This window comes from Capronia epimyces (assembly GCF_000585565.1).
Source record: "Capronia epimyces CBS 606.96 chromosome Unknown aczIQ-supercont1.1, whole genome shotgun sequence".
In the NCBI taxonomy this organism is placed as follows: domain Eukaryota; kingdom Fungi; phylum Ascomycota; class Eurotiomycetes; order Chaetothyriales; family Herpotrichiellaceae; genus Capronia; species Capronia epimyces.
Window position 1 is genome coordinate 3,276,301 of NW_006912904.1, and position 16,283 is coordinate 3,292,583.

Below are 16,283 nucleotides of genomic sequence, written 5' to 3' on the forward strand. Positions count from 1 at the left end.
GTCTCAACTCGGTTTGCCGTCGCCTTCAGCCCTCACCCCTCCAACTGTCCCTCGGCTTGAGCTTGTGCTGGTGTCTTGTCCGGCTGCTGTTCTTCTTGTTCGCCATTCTCGTTCGGCTTATCCTTCTCCCAGGCTCGTGCAAACACTGCATTCAACGCATCTTGGAAGATGTGACAGTTGTAATCAATCAGTCCCTTTTTGTCTTTGGCCTCGTCGTTTTTGATGACCGTGACAAGGCACAGGTACCTAAGATGCGTCAGGACTAGAACCAGAATGACAATGCCAATGCTTACTGATTCATCTCCTTCAAATAGATCATGGTGCCATCATGGATGGTCACAGACGACTCGGCTTCCTGCATCTGCTCTCCTAGAACCTTTTCGTGGTTGCGGTTGTACCCGTAAATATCGGTGATATCGACGATCACATCGATGTAGTCCGAGCACATCTCATACACTTCCATGTCAATGGGTCTAGTGTCACTGGCGACGTATATCTTGCTCCAGATGTCGAAAAGGTATGCCTTCGCCATCCCACAGCTGTTGACCAGAATGTTCAACAGGTTCTCCAGAGTGTCGAGCTGGGGAATTAGCTTCTGGATCACTTTACTGAAAGCCTCAAAGATCGAATAGTCATAGATCGACGTCAAGTGGTAGCTGACGTTGGGATTTATGTAGCCCGCATCACTCAATTCGTCGCCCACTCTCTGCACAATGTCTTGGTAGATGTCGGATCGGAATTCTTCATTGAGACTATCAATTTTGTGGATGAACACCTCGACATTGATGTGGGGAAAAGTGGTCTGAAGATTGAGAATGGTGGTTGTCAGGCGATTCAGTGAGTCGGTGTAGTCATCTTGAGCGTCGATTACCCAGACCAATGCGCCGATTTCAGAGAAGATTTCGGTGGTGTCGAAGGTGGGATCGAAGTAGTCAAGTTGCCCAGGAAAGTCCCAGACCTGGAAATCCATGAATGAGCGCATCGAGTCTTTCTGGATCTGAGTGGTGGATTCGAGGAAGAGGGTCTCTTGAGGAGGCATTTTGTGGAAGACGACGCTGGTAATGGATGACTTGCCACTCCTGAGACTGGTTAGAGATCCGATCTTGATGGCAGAACACGCTCTCTATCTCACCTCCGCTGGCCCATTAGGAGCAGGCGAGGCTTGTTCTGGCGCAGTTTGCGATCCATTTCGGCATCCGAGGAGGAGTGCTCAAAGAAACCTGAAGTGGAGGGAACTTGTGAAGACGACGGTTTCGAAAGAGGTGGGGTGGTTGAGGAGTGGGAGGTCAGGGCCCGATCCTCATCTTCTGCGGTTTTGAGATACGGTCTGATATCAGTGGCATTAGTCTTTGGTGGTTCCATGTATTCAAACGCAGCAGGAAACTGGATGTCGCTGTTGTGGACTGCATTAAGACTAGCCACCCTCAGCCGCTCTTCGAGGCTGTCCGTGGTGCCACTGTTTCCAGCCGCACTAGCCGCATCTGCATCTCCGTCTCCGTGTTCCATGTTTTGAGGCTGTGGGCGCTGAGATGGTTGTCATGCAGTGTGGGAAAGAGAAGGGGGTCGCGCGCTACATCTCAATCTGCACATGGCAAGAACAACAGACATCGCGCCTCATCTCAGTTGAGACAGGAGGGCATCCCAGACCTAAGTTCAGTCCTGCTTATATCGACTGCATGATGACAGTGTCGCCTTCCTCCTGCCTATGACCGAACAAAGACAAGCAATGAGATGGTACCACTCACAATAAATTGTCCGTCCATCAAGTGGATTGCTTGCTATTATTCAATCCTCTCGCAGATGGCCCCAAAGATAGAATATACCCTCTCCAGCCTGCTGCTTATTGCCTAGGAGGTGATAACGACGGGTTGATGTTGTTAGAGACCAGAAACTGGAAAGTGCCCCTACCCTAGAAAGCTCTGATATGATACCGCGCTGCAACAGCCACGACAGTTATGAGTCAGTATACAAATACCTGTCAAGTTCAATAGATCCCCCAAATGGCCAGAAAAGAATGACCTCGTGCTGTTCCTTTGTACCAACTTGTCCTCTGAGAGTTAGCTCCGTGACGTTGGAGTTCAGGTCGCATCTGCTAGTGAACATGACGGAGTCCAACTTCGGCACTGGAATTATATTTCTCCGCACCCCAAAGCTTGTGTACCTGCCTATAATAATAATACGGGAGCGCAAACAGACTACGGACGATGAGCACCCGCCACCACTCCAGTTAGGCCTTGAGATAGGTTGGGTTTATTTGAGATTTAGGCCAAGTTGGAGTCACTAAGGCTATAAAACCTTATATATTCTGTTTATTAAAATCTAGTTAGTTTCTCTACTTAATATTCTTTTTTTTTATAGAAGTATATCACTACTAGTATATATTACCTTAATCACAGCTATCATAGATAAGCTATCTACTACTTTACCCACCAGGTAGGTAGGTAGGTAGTGAACCTAGATATCTAGCTAGTACCACTAGGGAAGGCAAGCCGAAGTAGAGCTAGGGCATATATAGCCTCTGATTAAAGCGACAAGGGCACCCACCCCAACAGGTCCCAAAGGCCGTCGGCTCTGAATAAAATCCCGCTTTACGGGGTCATCATTACTATTCAACATCACATCCCGTGCGTCGGATTCCTCATCACCACGGCGAAAATTCTACAGTCAGCACCATTTCGGCCCATTTCCTATTGCGGAACTTTGTGCTGCGTCCCAGATGGCCTCTCCTAAGCCTTGGGCCGGCGCACCGACGCCTCGTCACGGTAACATCCTGTCCGCAGTTGTGGCAGCGCATTGATCCCACTTATCGCCCCTTCCGTCACTGACCGACCCCTTACCGCGTTGGATTCGTGCCTCCTGGTCAAGAGATTGGAATTCTGATTGAGAGATTTTGTCTGACATAATGATGCACCTATGTGGTGTTGACCATCCTCGCCTCCCCCGGTCGTTTTGTGTCAAAGTTGTGGGTTTGCGCTCCACATCATGTCGCTTGCCATAACATATAAGACCCCGAGTGCAAGGAGAATCAGGTCGCCTGCTGACTGGCTGGGCTCATGTCCAACATTGTCTCACAACGATATCGCAGGTGTAGTAGTGATTGACGGCCGTCTGCGGGTCTCCATTGTTCTGCGCTATGGAGTCGTCCGTTGCGCAGCCTCGTTGGCTGCTGAAGTTACCAAATGAACTGAAACTTCATATAGTCGATTACGTGGGTGGCCCAACAAATTCTGTTACTTGTGTGACTAATGGCGGCATTCTAGATTGACGAGCGGAGAGACCTCTACAACCTTTCCAGAACATGTCGTGTGCTTGAGGACAAGGTTGCGACTCGACTCTATCGTAGCATAGACTGCGACTTCCCTCGACCTGGCGGCTATGGGAAGCCTGAATCAGTCCCGTTCCGCGACTTGGTCACTGAATCCGTTCAGCAGCTCACGATCAGGAATGGCCCGGTGGACATTAGACACTCAGTGTCCCGCCACCGGCTGGGTTCGTCCGATCCAGCTTCGGTAGATGGCTTTGTGAATGAAGTACTGAAAAAGGTCCCTGCAGGCCGACTGACGAGCTTCGCGTAAGTCCCGCTGTTGGCTTCCACATCGGGCCTCCTCTGACCTGTCACAGATTTCTGCATCAAACGCCTCTGAGTCCACAAGCACTCGACTTAGTCTTTCGACGGCACGAGACTGCTCTTCAGCATTTATCCTTCTACGAGCTACGCACCTCTCAGGGAAATACCCATATACCAAAAAACCTCATCAGTCTCGAATGCCGGACGGTCGACGAAGGTGAGGGGATCGAGAAGATCATTACCGAGAACAAAAAGACCCTACAGAGGCTGCAATTAGGTCAAGAGAGGCACTTGATGGAACAGTACCAACGAACAAGAGCTGATGGTCTTGAACAACCCTCTCAACCAAGGGACACGTTCTTTACTACCGCTCTTCGACTAGAGGACTTGACCAACTTACGCGAGTTGTCTCTCTTTGGCCTGGACGTTTCGAGGCTTCGACCGGCATCTATACCCGATGCTCTGTTCTTTTGCCGGCTTAACCGTTTGACCCTCGAATCCTGTCCTGGAAGCGCTGAATTTTTAGATTCCATTACGAGCACTTTTCAATGGACGTTGCGGTCGCCCGACGCGCCCCAAACCCCGCGCGTTGCACCGTCCCTTGAGCACTTTCTGTTTCGTCATGAAAACCCTGTAAATGCTGTCAAGGAGTCTGTCATCCGCTTTCTCACTTCCTTCACTGGCCTGCGCACTTTGTCCCTCCTGTTTGAGAATGGCGCGATTCTCGAACGATCTTCGACTTTCATCGCCGGACATGGCCCAACGCTGCACACCCTCGTCCTCGAATCCAGAATTCAACCCCGCGAGCACCTTGGCCTGGACACGTCACGCCCCTTTGGTGCCTTCGGGTACAGCCAGGAGCTGTGGGAAGGATCAATCAACGATATTGCGCGATTGTGCCCCAATTTGGTCGAACTGGGAATGGGCTTTCCCTGGAATGACGAACTTGTGCGGCTGCGCAGGACCGCCCTACCCACATTGCAGCACCTCAAAACCATACACATCCGCAACTTTCCCGAAAACCATGTCTTAAGCCAACTCGGTGACTACAGCATCAAGGAGTACGCCACCAAGTTCGTTGAATGGGGGTTTCCAGCTCTGATGGGCGGCAGCCAGCCTGCTCTGGAACAGCTTGCCATCGGTCCGACACTGTACGAGAGCCGGTGGAAGATGAGCCCGCCCTCTATCACGACTGCGGTTAAACGGCAGCCGCCCCAGTTTCTGCGCTCACACTATTTCTGCCTCGATTGGGCGAAGACACGGTTCGGGCGTTGGAGTCCGCTCGTCACTCCCGTTTCGGAAAAATTTGTAGAGGAATTGGCTGGAACAAGACCTCTAGGAGGAGTTTTTGAACAGGTTTGGCTGAGATGAAAGACCTTTCATTTTCCATGGGTTTCATATTTGGATACAGAATAGACGCATCCCTATAGAGGCTTCGGAAGTTTGGTGCTGGATGGAGTTATAGAGGATACCCCATGATGAGCGCTCGAGTCAAGCGGGTCTTTGGCCGAAGCCGGAGCTGGGGGTTTGATTACTGGATGATTAGAGCTCTGGGGCGAATTACTTTATCTCAGTCCGAACTTCAAATCAGAATCATTTGTTCTCTGCAACTTGACTGGAATAACATGCATAGGCGGGCCGAAAATTCTGCCTCTTTCCACTTTCCAATATCCCAGTAACACATCAAACAGAGAGCCAGTAGCTCCATATCCCAAGACATGCGGTAATGTCTGATATACAGATATACAGCTCAAGTATCAGCCTTGTCAGCCTCGGCTGGGCTCTTTCCAACCACTGGCGTAGGGTTCTCCATCCGCTGGGAGCGCCTGGCCGCCATACTGCGTGCGAAGCGTGCCCTCCTGGCAGCCCCAAAGTCGTCGGCGGAGACCCGACCCGGTGTAACGCTGGCGACAGTATTGACATACCTAGGTACGACAGCTGTAGCCGCAGCCGTTGAGGATGAGGTTGGGGTCGGGGCCGGGGGGACCTGGACACTGTCATCGGCAGCGGCCCGCTGAGTCGTCAGCCTTTCTCGAATTTCCTTATCCTTGAGAACCTGAGCTAGCCTCTCAAGGTCCTTCTCTTTCTCCTTCTCTTTGTCCACTTCGTCCACCTTCACGATCTTGTTAGACTGGTGATTCCACGTCCAATCCCCCGATTTGCCGCCGCTTTTGGCAATGACACGAGTCTCCGTTAAAACCATTGACTTGTCCACGGCCTTGAGCATGTCATACATCGTCAGACCTGCAATAGAGGCGGCGGTGATGGCTTCCATTTCCACTCCAGTCTTTCCTTCGCAACTCACCGTCGCCGTGATCAAGACTCCGCCGCTCAAACGCCTCTCATTTTCGTCCAAGCCCAACGCTTTCCTCGTGAGAGGATATGGCAGCATGTTCCCAACAAACGGCTCTAGCCGTACAGAGGCACCGGTCATATCGAGCCCCGGGTGCGCAAGCGGGATAAGATCAGAGGTCTTTTTAGCAGCCTGGATCCCTGCAATCCTGGCCACAGAAAACGCATCGCCCTTCCGAAGCCGCGCCGCAAGCAAAATGCTGTAGGTCTCTGGATGTGAGAAGAGAAGCAAGGAGGTAGCCGTTGCAGAACGTGCAGTGGGGATCTTGCCCGCGATAGAAACCATGTGGGCCTCTCCGGTAGAGGTGAGGTGGGTGAGTCTAGGAGTCTGTTTGTCGGTTGGAGACTGAGTGGATGGCGACGAGGAAAGGAGACTATCTCCTTTCGATCCATGGGACTTGGTCAACCGCTTCCTCTTCACTGGCCGGCTTAATGGTATAGATCGACTGGGAGCGAAACTATCTACCCCCGGTGAGTGAGACTCGGTGAACTGCTTCCCCTTTCCTGGCTGGTTTATGGGTACAGATTGACTGGGAGTGAGACTGTCCCCTTCCGGTGAGTGGGACTTGGTCACCTGCTCCCTCTTTCCTGGCCGGAATAGCGGTATAGATCGACTGGAAGCGGAGGAAGCCCTGCGAGGTCGAGACTTTCTCCTAGTCACGATATCTCGTGTCAGATAGCGGGCGTAATTGGCACGACTAGAGGCTGTGCCTGGTCTGTTTTGCTGCCGCCTTTGATGCCATGAGTGGGCTGAGGTTGCGGGAATGTTGTTTGGGTCCTTCGACGGCACCCTTCGAAACAGAGACTGTCCAACTTGGAAGCGAAAAGAGCTGTGGCGAAGGCCGGCTGGACTGGAGGTTGATTGATCGTGCACGCTTCGCGAGACCGATTCAGGAGAGGACAAATTCGAAATACTGCGTGCTTGTGACCGCGGGGAGTTTGCCTGCGAGCACTGCAATAAGTGCAGGGGTAACCTAGAGGGAAGAAACACGCCGGCATGCATGGATGAGGCAGAGGATGAAGATCTGCAAGAAAAAGCCGGCACATGTGGTTTAGGCACGGCGTCATCTTCCCAGAGTACGAATGTCAGCATGGCCACTGACCAAGGAGTTGTGCACAAGGGGGTTGATGCTTGCATGAACATGGTATATATTCATTACATTCGTGAGATCTGACTTTCCTCATTTCGGCTGGTTCATATAGCATAGATGGGCGAAAAAGGGATGAATATCATGGCTTACCCACCGATAAGAATCATAGGTCTGTTCTTCGTGTTTTCAAGCTCGCCAATACCAGCATGCTTTTCTTTCTTCCGCTTCACAGCCATACCGATGACATCAAGCAGTTTAGCTTCAGTCTCAGAGACAAACACATCGTCGGCGCTACCAGCGATGGTTCCGGGTCGACCCATTGCCATCTGCCTGATTTGTTCCATGGCGTCAACATCAATGGGATTGCCATTGTTTGACTCGCGAAGGATATCGCGGAGAGATACCTCGGCGTTGCCAAACAGACAGACCTTGAGATTGCCGTCTCCGGTGATCCTGAGTCGATTGCAAGTACCGCAGAAGTTATCCGTCATACTGGTGATGAATCCAATTCGTCCAACAAAACCAGGAACTGCGTAAGTTTTGCTGGTGTCATTTTTGTGACCTTGGACTTTCTGCACGTCAGGATACTTCTCCCGGATGAGAGCGAGCATCTCCCTAAAACCGATCATCTTTTTCTCTGACCATTTGTTTCCGTCAAATGGCATATATTCAATGAAACGAACTTCGATGTCCTGCTCCCTCCCGAGGTCAACAAACGGCAGTATTTCGCCCTCATTTAACCCACGCATGACCACACAATTGATCTTCAGTCTGATTCCAGCTCCCACCTTGTTCATTTCCAGAATGCGGTTGATGGATTTCATGACCGCCTCGTGGCCGTTCCTGCGAGTCATGATCGTGAACTGATAAGGATCGAGTGTATCCAAACTTAGATTAACGCCAGTCAACCCCGAATCCACCATAGAGTCCAGTTTTCGATGAAGTGATATGCCATTTGTCGTGATGCATAACTCTTTGAGACCACTGCTTCTCAACTTTCCGATTTGATGCATTAAATCAACAATATCTTTTCGTACTGTCGGTTCACCACCGGTCAAACGAATCTTGTCAACGCCCTGGCTCACAAACAGCTCCGCCAGATAGACAATCTCCGGTGTCGTCAACAACCGACTAGGAGGGGATAACTGTACACCTTCCTCCGGCATGCAATAGAGGCATCGCAGGTTACACCGTTCAGTGACAGATATGCGCAAGTAGTTGTGCTGTCTCGAGAAATTGTCGGTTAGGAAAGAGGAGAACGGGCGTGGTTCGGTCTCGTTTCGTAGTTTGTCTACTCGAGATCGCTCAGCGCGAGGCTGCGATGGTGGTTGCACAGTATGAGCCTGCCATTGGGGACCGTTGGTCTCGGCTGGCTGTGGCGAAGGAGTCGCGACCGAAGAGATTTGACGCTGAGGATAGCGACTTGGCTTGGTGTGGCGAAATGATTGCGGTCTCGTCTGGCGCAAGACAGAAGCAATCATCTGCCGGAAGGCTGCCTCACACATGGTAGCAGAGGAGAACAGTTACCGAGAGACTGTAACATTGGGATTGGAGGAAGGGATTCATATGCTGCATAGCATGTAGAAACATCGCTATGGGGTAGTTAGGAGATTAGGCAGTGTGAGGAGAGGCCGCCTGCATTTGCGTGCAAGATCATCATTACCGAAGTAGTTGATGAAAATACCAGGTGCTTGCCTGCGCCTGCGCGGAGATGTACGAGGCGCACCGCCACATGCAGAGGTGCGGACAGCTGTGGCTGGAAGCAGGTCACGTGCTCGTCGAGTCAAGTCTCGCTGGGCTGACGACTCCAATGCAGTTTCTATCCACAGTGAAAAGATAAACGCTCGTGCACGTTCTTTCTGATGGGTCTTTTCACAGTTCTTCAGGGGAAGCAACAAGGGAAAACAGAAAAATTTGCCGGTATATACAATAATGTGCCGACTGAGCCCTGGAAAAATCAATTGAGTACTCCAGACAGACGCCTGTAAGTGCTGATCTGGCAGGCTCTCGACCACTACTAGCTTATCCTGAGCGGTGCCATTAATATTGACGGCGCCTCACGGCAGAGGTTCTAATAGATGCTGCTGCCCACCTATGTGTATCCGTACACGATGCAAGCAGTACATAGGTAATGATGGCAATACGACGATCGGAGCAATAGGCCCGAGAGTTCAACACAAAACCTGCTCAGGCACAAAGCAGGAGCCGATTAGGGCCGATACTAATACATAAATGGTTGGGAAAGTTTCATAATGTGTACAGTTGTTTCGGAGCACGGGCGTTTTTATGGCTGAAGGAACTGCCGGTGGATGACAGATCGATCCTGCGTCTCACGTGATAGAACGAGCGTGACTGGCGTCTGGCGTGCGGAGAATTCCATACTGTTGTTCCTGATGGTGCCTTCTGGCATATGCGCAGCGCAATGGCCAGTCACTCCAACGAAGGGGGTGGTCGGGGTGTCGCATCATAATCACCGAATTAATCTATTGAGATGTGTATAAAATGTACTCCGTACTAGGTACAGTATGAGTACTACGTAGCAGCCTGTAAGTCAAGCCCTTGGCCCGCATACTGGAGTCGCAGCCTGCGCCTTGGGCCAGACACTGATTGGGTTGGAGACGAGCTGACCACGGTACGATGGAACTGCCGACGTTCCGCCCTCTTCATCCTCTGGCGACCAGTCACTGGATGGCGAGTGGCCCCAGCTGTCGGGCTTCGTTGCAAGCCTGAGAGCCACTGCGGCACAGCCTCAACCCTACCGCCCATTTGCCCCCCAACTACTGCCTCCGAGCCATCAGCCAGTATTACCGACTACTCTGTTACGTCCGAGCGGACAGGCGCTGGCACCTCTGTCTGCCAACTTTCTCATCCCTTTTGTCTCTCTCTCCTTTCCTAATCCCTTTCGCCCTTCCCTTCACCATCACACCTCAATCGCCTTTCTCACGTCTCAACCGCCCTCCAGGACTATTGAGGTCGACTTCCGAACATATCAAGCAGCTCGCAAGTCGCCTGCAAAATCTCGCGCCAGACCTGTGTCTATTTTAGGCAACATCCAGACTACGCAGGCTGCCAGGCCGCGCATCACCACCACAAACCCTTCGGTATGAGTTATTCTGCCATGCAGGCCAACATAACCCATCTCAACACCAGCTTGGACCCTGATTACGATTCTTTCCTCAATCTCGAGAATAATGACTACACACCTGCCTCGACTTCTCCAGGCTTGACGTCCGTGCCGATGCTGACGCCGCAGTCTTCGATTCCCAATTCCACCACCTTCGGTTCAAGCTCGAATCCTCAGACCTTTCCCGGACCCAGTTTCCAGTACGACGCGTACCATCAACAAACTGGTATTCCAATTGGAGCATTGGCCAATACTTTCAATATCAACAAGGCAAGCGGTCTATATTACCACGAGGGAAATGGAGGGTTTATCATGCCCACTGAGACATTGAACATGCCATTGAGCAACCTCGACGAGTTCGACTTTTCTCGCAATCCATCCGATATGGACTTCGAGGCGGACTCTCCGAACGACCTTCCAACCATGTTTTCTTCCGACCATCCATCTGGCCAGGCTCAATTCGTCAGTCCCAACACATTACTGAGCCAAAACAACACTTCCTCTACCTCGGTCCAACGCATCTACCCCGGCATGCATAGCCAGCAGGCTGCCCTGGAAAAAGCTCAGCAGGCACAGAAGCAGGAACAGATGGCTCGTGAGCAGCAGCAACACCCCCGTGGACAGAAGCCTCTTCCTGCCCCACTGTCGACCAAACCGCAACAGGTTAAGGATCCTTTGGTGGAAGAGAGCATCTCTAAAGTCCTGCATCGCATGAGACATGCCAGTGTTGCTTCCACCGTCGACGACGAAAAGACTTCAGTCACCGGCATGTCCAATACCCCTCGAATCAAGAGGGATGAGGACGAGATGGATGAAGACGAACGACTCTTGGCCAGCGAAGAGGGGAAGAAACTTTCGAGCAAAGAACGCCGTCAACTCAGAAACAAGGTGTCTGCTCGAGCATTCCGTTCTCGGAGAAAAGGTAGATCCACCACTCCCTCAAGTCATCTATGCAACGTGCTAACTTACTTGATAGAATATATCAGTCAACTCGAAGGTGAAGTTGCTGTCAAAGTACAGGAGGCGAACGACCTCCGTGCCCAAAACCAACAACTTCGGGAAGAGAACAACCGCCTCACTGACCTTACCCGCATGCTCCTCTCCTCCCAAGCTTTTGCAGGTTTTCTGCAAGAGCTTAGTCAATCTGGCTTGCCACCGCCAACCGTTCAAGGCAACAGTCAGCAGCAAAAGTCTGCTCAGTCCCAGCCTCAACCTCAGCCCACAAAGAAAGATTTTGGTGCTCATGAGGCAAATCATCAGATGCAAAACCAGCGACCCCAAGTGGGCATGGCTTTAATTCCGGACACTCCGATGGACTTGTCCTCTCTGCAGCCCTCAAACTCATGGATGACTACTCTTCCGACCAATGATTTCCAAGTTTATGCTGTTGCGGAATTGCCCGAGCCACCAGTACTTGACCTGTGCAATCTCTCTGGGAAAGGAAGCTCCGACACCAGTACCCCCAAACCTTCCAAAGAGGTTCCACGTCTTGCTGAAAATGCTCCCCTTGTTACGAGCGCCGAGTCAGAATCTGAAGCAATTCAAGTCGACGATTCAGTTGTCTTAGACCAAGAGTCTTTTGCACTGTACTTCGACTCGCCCGCTACTATTTCTGGCGAGCCTTCTGTGCTTGATGGCTCGTCAAATGAGCAGGTTTCGGACGAGGCATCATTGGCGAGACGACTGAACAAATTGTGCTCTGATCTGGACGATGTCTGTGAGAGGCTTGCACACTTCACCTGGCACATGGACTACGATGTTATGGGATTGCGGGAATCAAACAAGTGATTTGATAGCATGGTCGGATTATTGAACGTATAGTACTTATGGAATCTATTCTGTGTCAGCAGGGTTGCGCCTGTAAGGCCGGTACATAGTTATAAGACTCACCCATCTTTCGAGAACACTGGGTCTATTTTACCGCCTCAACTCAATGAATCACCTAGAAATCTGCCGAACGATAGATAGAATTGGAGTAGACAGATACATTTGTGCAATCGGCCTTGCATCAAGTTTGCGCCTTGCTGAATCAGTAGCTCGAAAGGTGCGTGACGCATAGTCGTGACCGCGGGTGACTTGTTTTTTGGAGGAAATATAGATCCACAACCTAGACCAACGCAAACACTCCCAAGCATTCAGTTCCTGGCTCTCTTTCTTCCTGTCCTTGATGCATCTTAGGATTTTGACCCGTTCATTCAGTGAAGAGGAAAACCATTAAACCATGCCACTGGCACTCAGTCGCTCCTTGTAATCCGCTCGCCGTGGCGCCTTCCTCTACTTCCGCCGTTGTCTTACGACAGACATTACTGCCGTTCCTGGGCCAGTATTCAGCTGTCGCAGGCTCCTGGCGCTTTCCTCCATACGAATATTCCCGTCGGCATGTCCTCCTTCTGAACCCCTGGCACCGAAGATTGAACACAGGCAGCTCTCACATCAAAAGAGTCGATCGGCACTTTGCGCATTGGGAACGAGGAGCATTGCGTGGGAATGCAGAACTTGATGAACGCTACATCACACAAACTACCCATTCTGATACCGCCAGCACCTGGTTGAACTCGCGAACTCGTGGCCTGCAAGAACCCCGTCCATTTCAACGATCCCGTGGAGCAGCCAAGTGGAGGTTCACCTGTCAACCAGATCAACCGGATCCAACAGACAAACAACTACGACGGGCTCGGTCAAGAGTTAAAATGATGCAGGAACATCAAGAAGGTCTCAAGGGTGTCGGTGTACGGACCATCTTCCACTTGCAATTCATTGCTACGCCGACTTCCGATACGCCTGGTACGAGTTTGATTCTTCACTTCGCCTCAAAACGATATATTTTCGGAGAGATCGCGGAAGGTACTCAGAGGGCATGCATACAACGTGGAATTGGTCTTCGGAAAGTCCGAGGGCTGTTTCTATCGGGAAAGACGACATGGAGCAATGGTGGTCTGATTGGACTTATTCTCAGTCTGGCTGATATTCAGCAGGGAGAGGTCGAATACGACGAAGACGAAGGTGTCAATAAGCGTCCGAGACTTCATATCCATGCGGGCCCCAAGCAAATGCATTCATTGGCTTGCGCTCGACGGTTCGTCTTCCGCACAGGGATGCCTTTATCGGTCCATGAGGTTGATGTCCAACACCACCGCCATAACCCAAACCCCGACCCGATCCATAAAGACGAAAACATTCGGGTGTGGGCACTCTGCCTCCAACCCACGAGTGACACTACCTCACCTTCCACTACTGCCAAAAAAGTAGATCAGCCGGATCTCGTTCCAGGACACAATTCGGAAGTTAGCACGGTGAACGATTCGCAAATAGAGCGAGACCAAACACTGCGGAAAGATGTGGTGAACAACATGTTTGACTCAGATTGGAGACGAGATCAACTTGTTCAATCCAAACTCAAAGACATCAAATTGCCCGCAGTGGTCTGGGTAAGGGATGCAGAAACAAAGAAGTTGACCTCGTATACTTGCTACGATCTGAACAATACTGCTCCATTGACGCCAGACACCGATGTTCTGGTTCGAAATCCCTGGCCTGCTTCGACTGTCGAAGAGCTTCCTCCAGCATCAGGCCTACCAGAAGGTGTGTCAATGTCGTACATTGTCAAGGGCTATGCGCAGCGTGGATCATTCGACATTGAGAAGGCAAAAAGCCTGGGATTAAAACCGGGACCAATTTTCCGCGACCTTGTCGCCGGCAAATGCGTACAGACTGAAGATGGAAGGACGATCACACCCGAAATGGTTATGACACCGACTCGTCCCGGGAGGGGCTTTGCCATCTTCGACGTCCCTTCGATCGACCACCTCCAGGATCTCGAACGCCAACTACACAATGGAGGAGATCGGCTTCTGGACGGCGTGCAGGCCGTGGTTTGGATGACCCGGGGAGGCGTTTTATACGAACCACAGTTCGAACAAATCCTCCAAAGATTCGGGGGGATCAAACACATTATCTCTGATCCGGATGTTTGCCATGACTATGTTGTCCACGACTCGAGTGCGCTTTCTTCTCTCCGCCTATCGAATATTGCTTCAGAGTTCTTCTCACTCCCTCGATACGATAATCTGCACGGTTATCGTCCCCATATTCCTCGGCCTCCGCAGCATTTGCCGACAATTTTCCAGCCAAAGGACAATAAAGCTGATATCGTTCCCGCCAAGAGAGGCATGAAAATAAATATTGAACCCAACTTTCTGCTCGATGAGAGTGAAATTCCCAACAATCAGGATCTGATGACACTAAACCTGCCTCTGGAACCAGCAGTGCAGGAAGCCTTACCAGCTGACATGTCGCTGTATCACAGACCAGACAGGGCAACAATATCAAGTTTAGATCTGGCTGAACCCGAGATATTCACGCTAGGCACCGGATCTGCGGCCCCGTCAAAATACCGTAATGTGTCTGCAGTCCTCCTCCGTATGCCCGATGGGGCGGGAAATTATCTCTTTGACTGCGGAGAAGGCACGCTGGGCCAGCTGAGACGAGTGTACCCAGCGGAACAGCTGGACGATATACTGTACAATCTCAAAGGAATATGGATTTCACATCTTCACGCTGATCATCATTTGGGGACTGTAACGGTCCTCAAGGCTGCTTATGAAGCCCGTCAGAAGCTATCTGAGCATGGCAAACCACTACCATCTCCCCCGTGCTTGATATCCGAAATCAACATGATCGATTATTTGGCTGAGTATCAGTCAGTGATTGGTATCTCAACAGAGTCACTGTGCACTCCTATAGCCTGCGATTGGCGTGAGGGGATGTCGTTTCACGGGAAACCGTTTGACTTCGGTCAAACGGATGTTCCCATCAGGGAGCTTCAAACGGTCAAAGTGAATCATTGCCACGGAGCTCAAGCGGTATCTGTTACTTTTCAGAACGGATTCAAATTCTCCTATAGTGGCGACTGTAGACCTAACGAGCGGTTCTGCGAGATCGGAGAGAATTCCGACGTCTTGGTCCACGAAGCAACCTTTGATGACGGTATGGAAGGTGATGCCATGGCAAAGAAGCATTGTACGACAGGCGAGGCTGTTGGTGTGGCTTTGAAAATGAAGGCCAAGAATCTGATCCTAACGCATTTCAGCCAGCGATATCAAAAACTCCCGGTCCTAAGCAGTGTTAAGATGCCAGAACACCTCTCGGAAGAAGACTTAATAGATGATGTCGACGCAGAAATGACCAACCCGCAAGTCGGTATGAATACACAACGCGAAAACGACGAGCCTGCGGCTCCGTCGGCTTCGGCCTGGACCGAGCCTGATTCGGCGCGTGATCTCAACATTGGGATTGCTTTCGATCTCATGCGTGTCAGGGTGTCGCAGATCAAAACGATGAAGCCGCTCTTCCCCGCCATCTCCAAGATGTTCGAGATCGAAGAGGAGAAGCGCGAGAAGCAGCGGTTAGAGGTCGCAGCTGCGCTCAACGAAGAAAACAAGCAGAAAAAGGCCGAGAAGGCGAAGGCAGCGCAAGCCAAGAAACAAAAACAGAAGGACGCGGAGGCGATGCAGGTCGCCGGCAAGCAAGGGCAGAAAGCTGGCAACGAAGAGAACTCGAAGAAGAACAGGAAGAACAAGAGGAAGTTGGAGCAGCAGGAACAGCAGCTACCGCCCACCCCTGCCCCTGCGCTCGACGATGGTGAGCGGCCAAAGAGCACTTTTGAGGCAAGGAATGCTAAGCCTGTTCAGCCTCAGTATCAGCCCCAATACCAATCTCAGGCTCAACCTCAAACCAGTGACGATGACGACAATGACAACAGCAATTTCAACGTCGATGGCGGTAGCCATACCGAGATTCTAACAATACCTGCCCTCCGCAACTCGAGCAATTCCACCGTCATCTTTTCAGCAGGAGCTGTTGAAACAGACGTAGAGATGGAAGCAAGCAGTCCCAAGAAGAAGTGTAAGCTGAGTCCTGCGTGAGCAGAATACATACATACACACACAGGCACAAACACACCTTGCCTTACCTCGATGGACCGGCGGGAGCGGCCCAGTGGAAGATATGTATAACAGATCATGCCCCCTGAACCAGTTTCCGTCCACTCACACTTACAGTAGAATGACTATTGATATAAGTCACTTAATTGGCCGCTTCCAGGGAATGGCTTATAGCAGGACGGCGAATGTATACAGAGTGCTGTAAC

General features: G+C 51.2%; 6 protein-coding genes across 6 annotated transcripts; 3 read left to right on the forward strand and 3 right to left on the reverse strand.

Moving 5' to 3' along the window:
- Positions 1-32: 32 nt before the first annotated feature.
- Positions 33-1,506, reverse strand: A1O3_01204 (uncharacterized protein; the record flags this gene model as incomplete). The annotated part of the gene is made up of 3 exons (XM_007731352.1): positions 33-246; positions 294-1,079; positions 1,133-1,506. 3 exons carry the CDS (start codon positions 1,504-1,506, stop codon positions 33-35), a joined length of 1,374 nt encoding a protein of 457 aa, XP_007729542.1.
- A 1,627-nt stretch (positions 1,507-3,133) lies between these two features.
- On the forward strand, positions 3,134-4,939 carry A1O3_01205 (uncharacterized protein; the record flags this gene model as incomplete). The annotated part of the gene is made up of 3 exons (XM_007731353.1): positions 3,134-3,208; positions 3,261-3,571; positions 3,622-4,939. 3 exons carry the CDS (start codon positions 3,134-3,136, stop codon positions 4,937-4,939), a joined length of 1,704 nt encoding a protein of 567 aa, XP_007729543.1.
- Positions 4,940-5,318: 379 nt separating this feature from the next.
- Positions 5,319-6,206, reverse strand: A1O3_01206 (uncharacterized protein; the record flags this gene model as incomplete). Its single annotated transcript, XM_007731354.1, has 1 exon — positions 5,319-6,206. One exon carries the CDS (start codon positions 6,204-6,206, stop codon positions 5,319-5,321), a length of 888 nt encoding a protein of 295 aa, XP_007729544.1.
- A 951-nt stretch (positions 6,207-7,157) lies between these two features.
- Positions 7,158-8,516, reverse strand: A1O3_01207 (uncharacterized protein; the record flags this gene model as incomplete). The annotated part of the gene is made up of 1 exon (XM_007731355.1): positions 7,158-8,516. One exon carries the CDS (start codon positions 8,514-8,516, stop codon positions 7,158-7,160), a length of 1,359 nt encoding a protein of 452 aa, XP_007729545.1.
- A 1,598-nt stretch (positions 8,517-10,114) lies between these two features.
- On the forward strand, positions 10,115-11,923 carry A1O3_01208 (uncharacterized protein; the record flags this gene model as incomplete). The annotated part of the gene is made up of 2 exons (XM_007731356.1): positions 10,115-11,057; positions 11,112-11,923. 2 exons carry the CDS (start codon positions 10,115-10,117, stop codon positions 11,921-11,923), a joined length of 1,755 nt encoding a protein of 584 aa, XP_007729546.1.
- Positions 11,924-12,825: 902 nt separating this feature from the next.
- Positions 12,826-16,059, forward strand: A1O3_01209 (uncharacterized protein; the record flags this gene model as incomplete). Its single annotated transcript, XM_007731357.1, has 1 exon — positions 12,826-16,059. The coding sequence occupies one exon, from the start codon at positions 12,826-12,828 to the stop codon at positions 16,057-16,059; it is 3,234 nt and encodes a 1,077-aa protein (XP_007729547.1).
- Between the last annotated feature and the right edge of the window lie 224 nt (positions 16,060-16,283).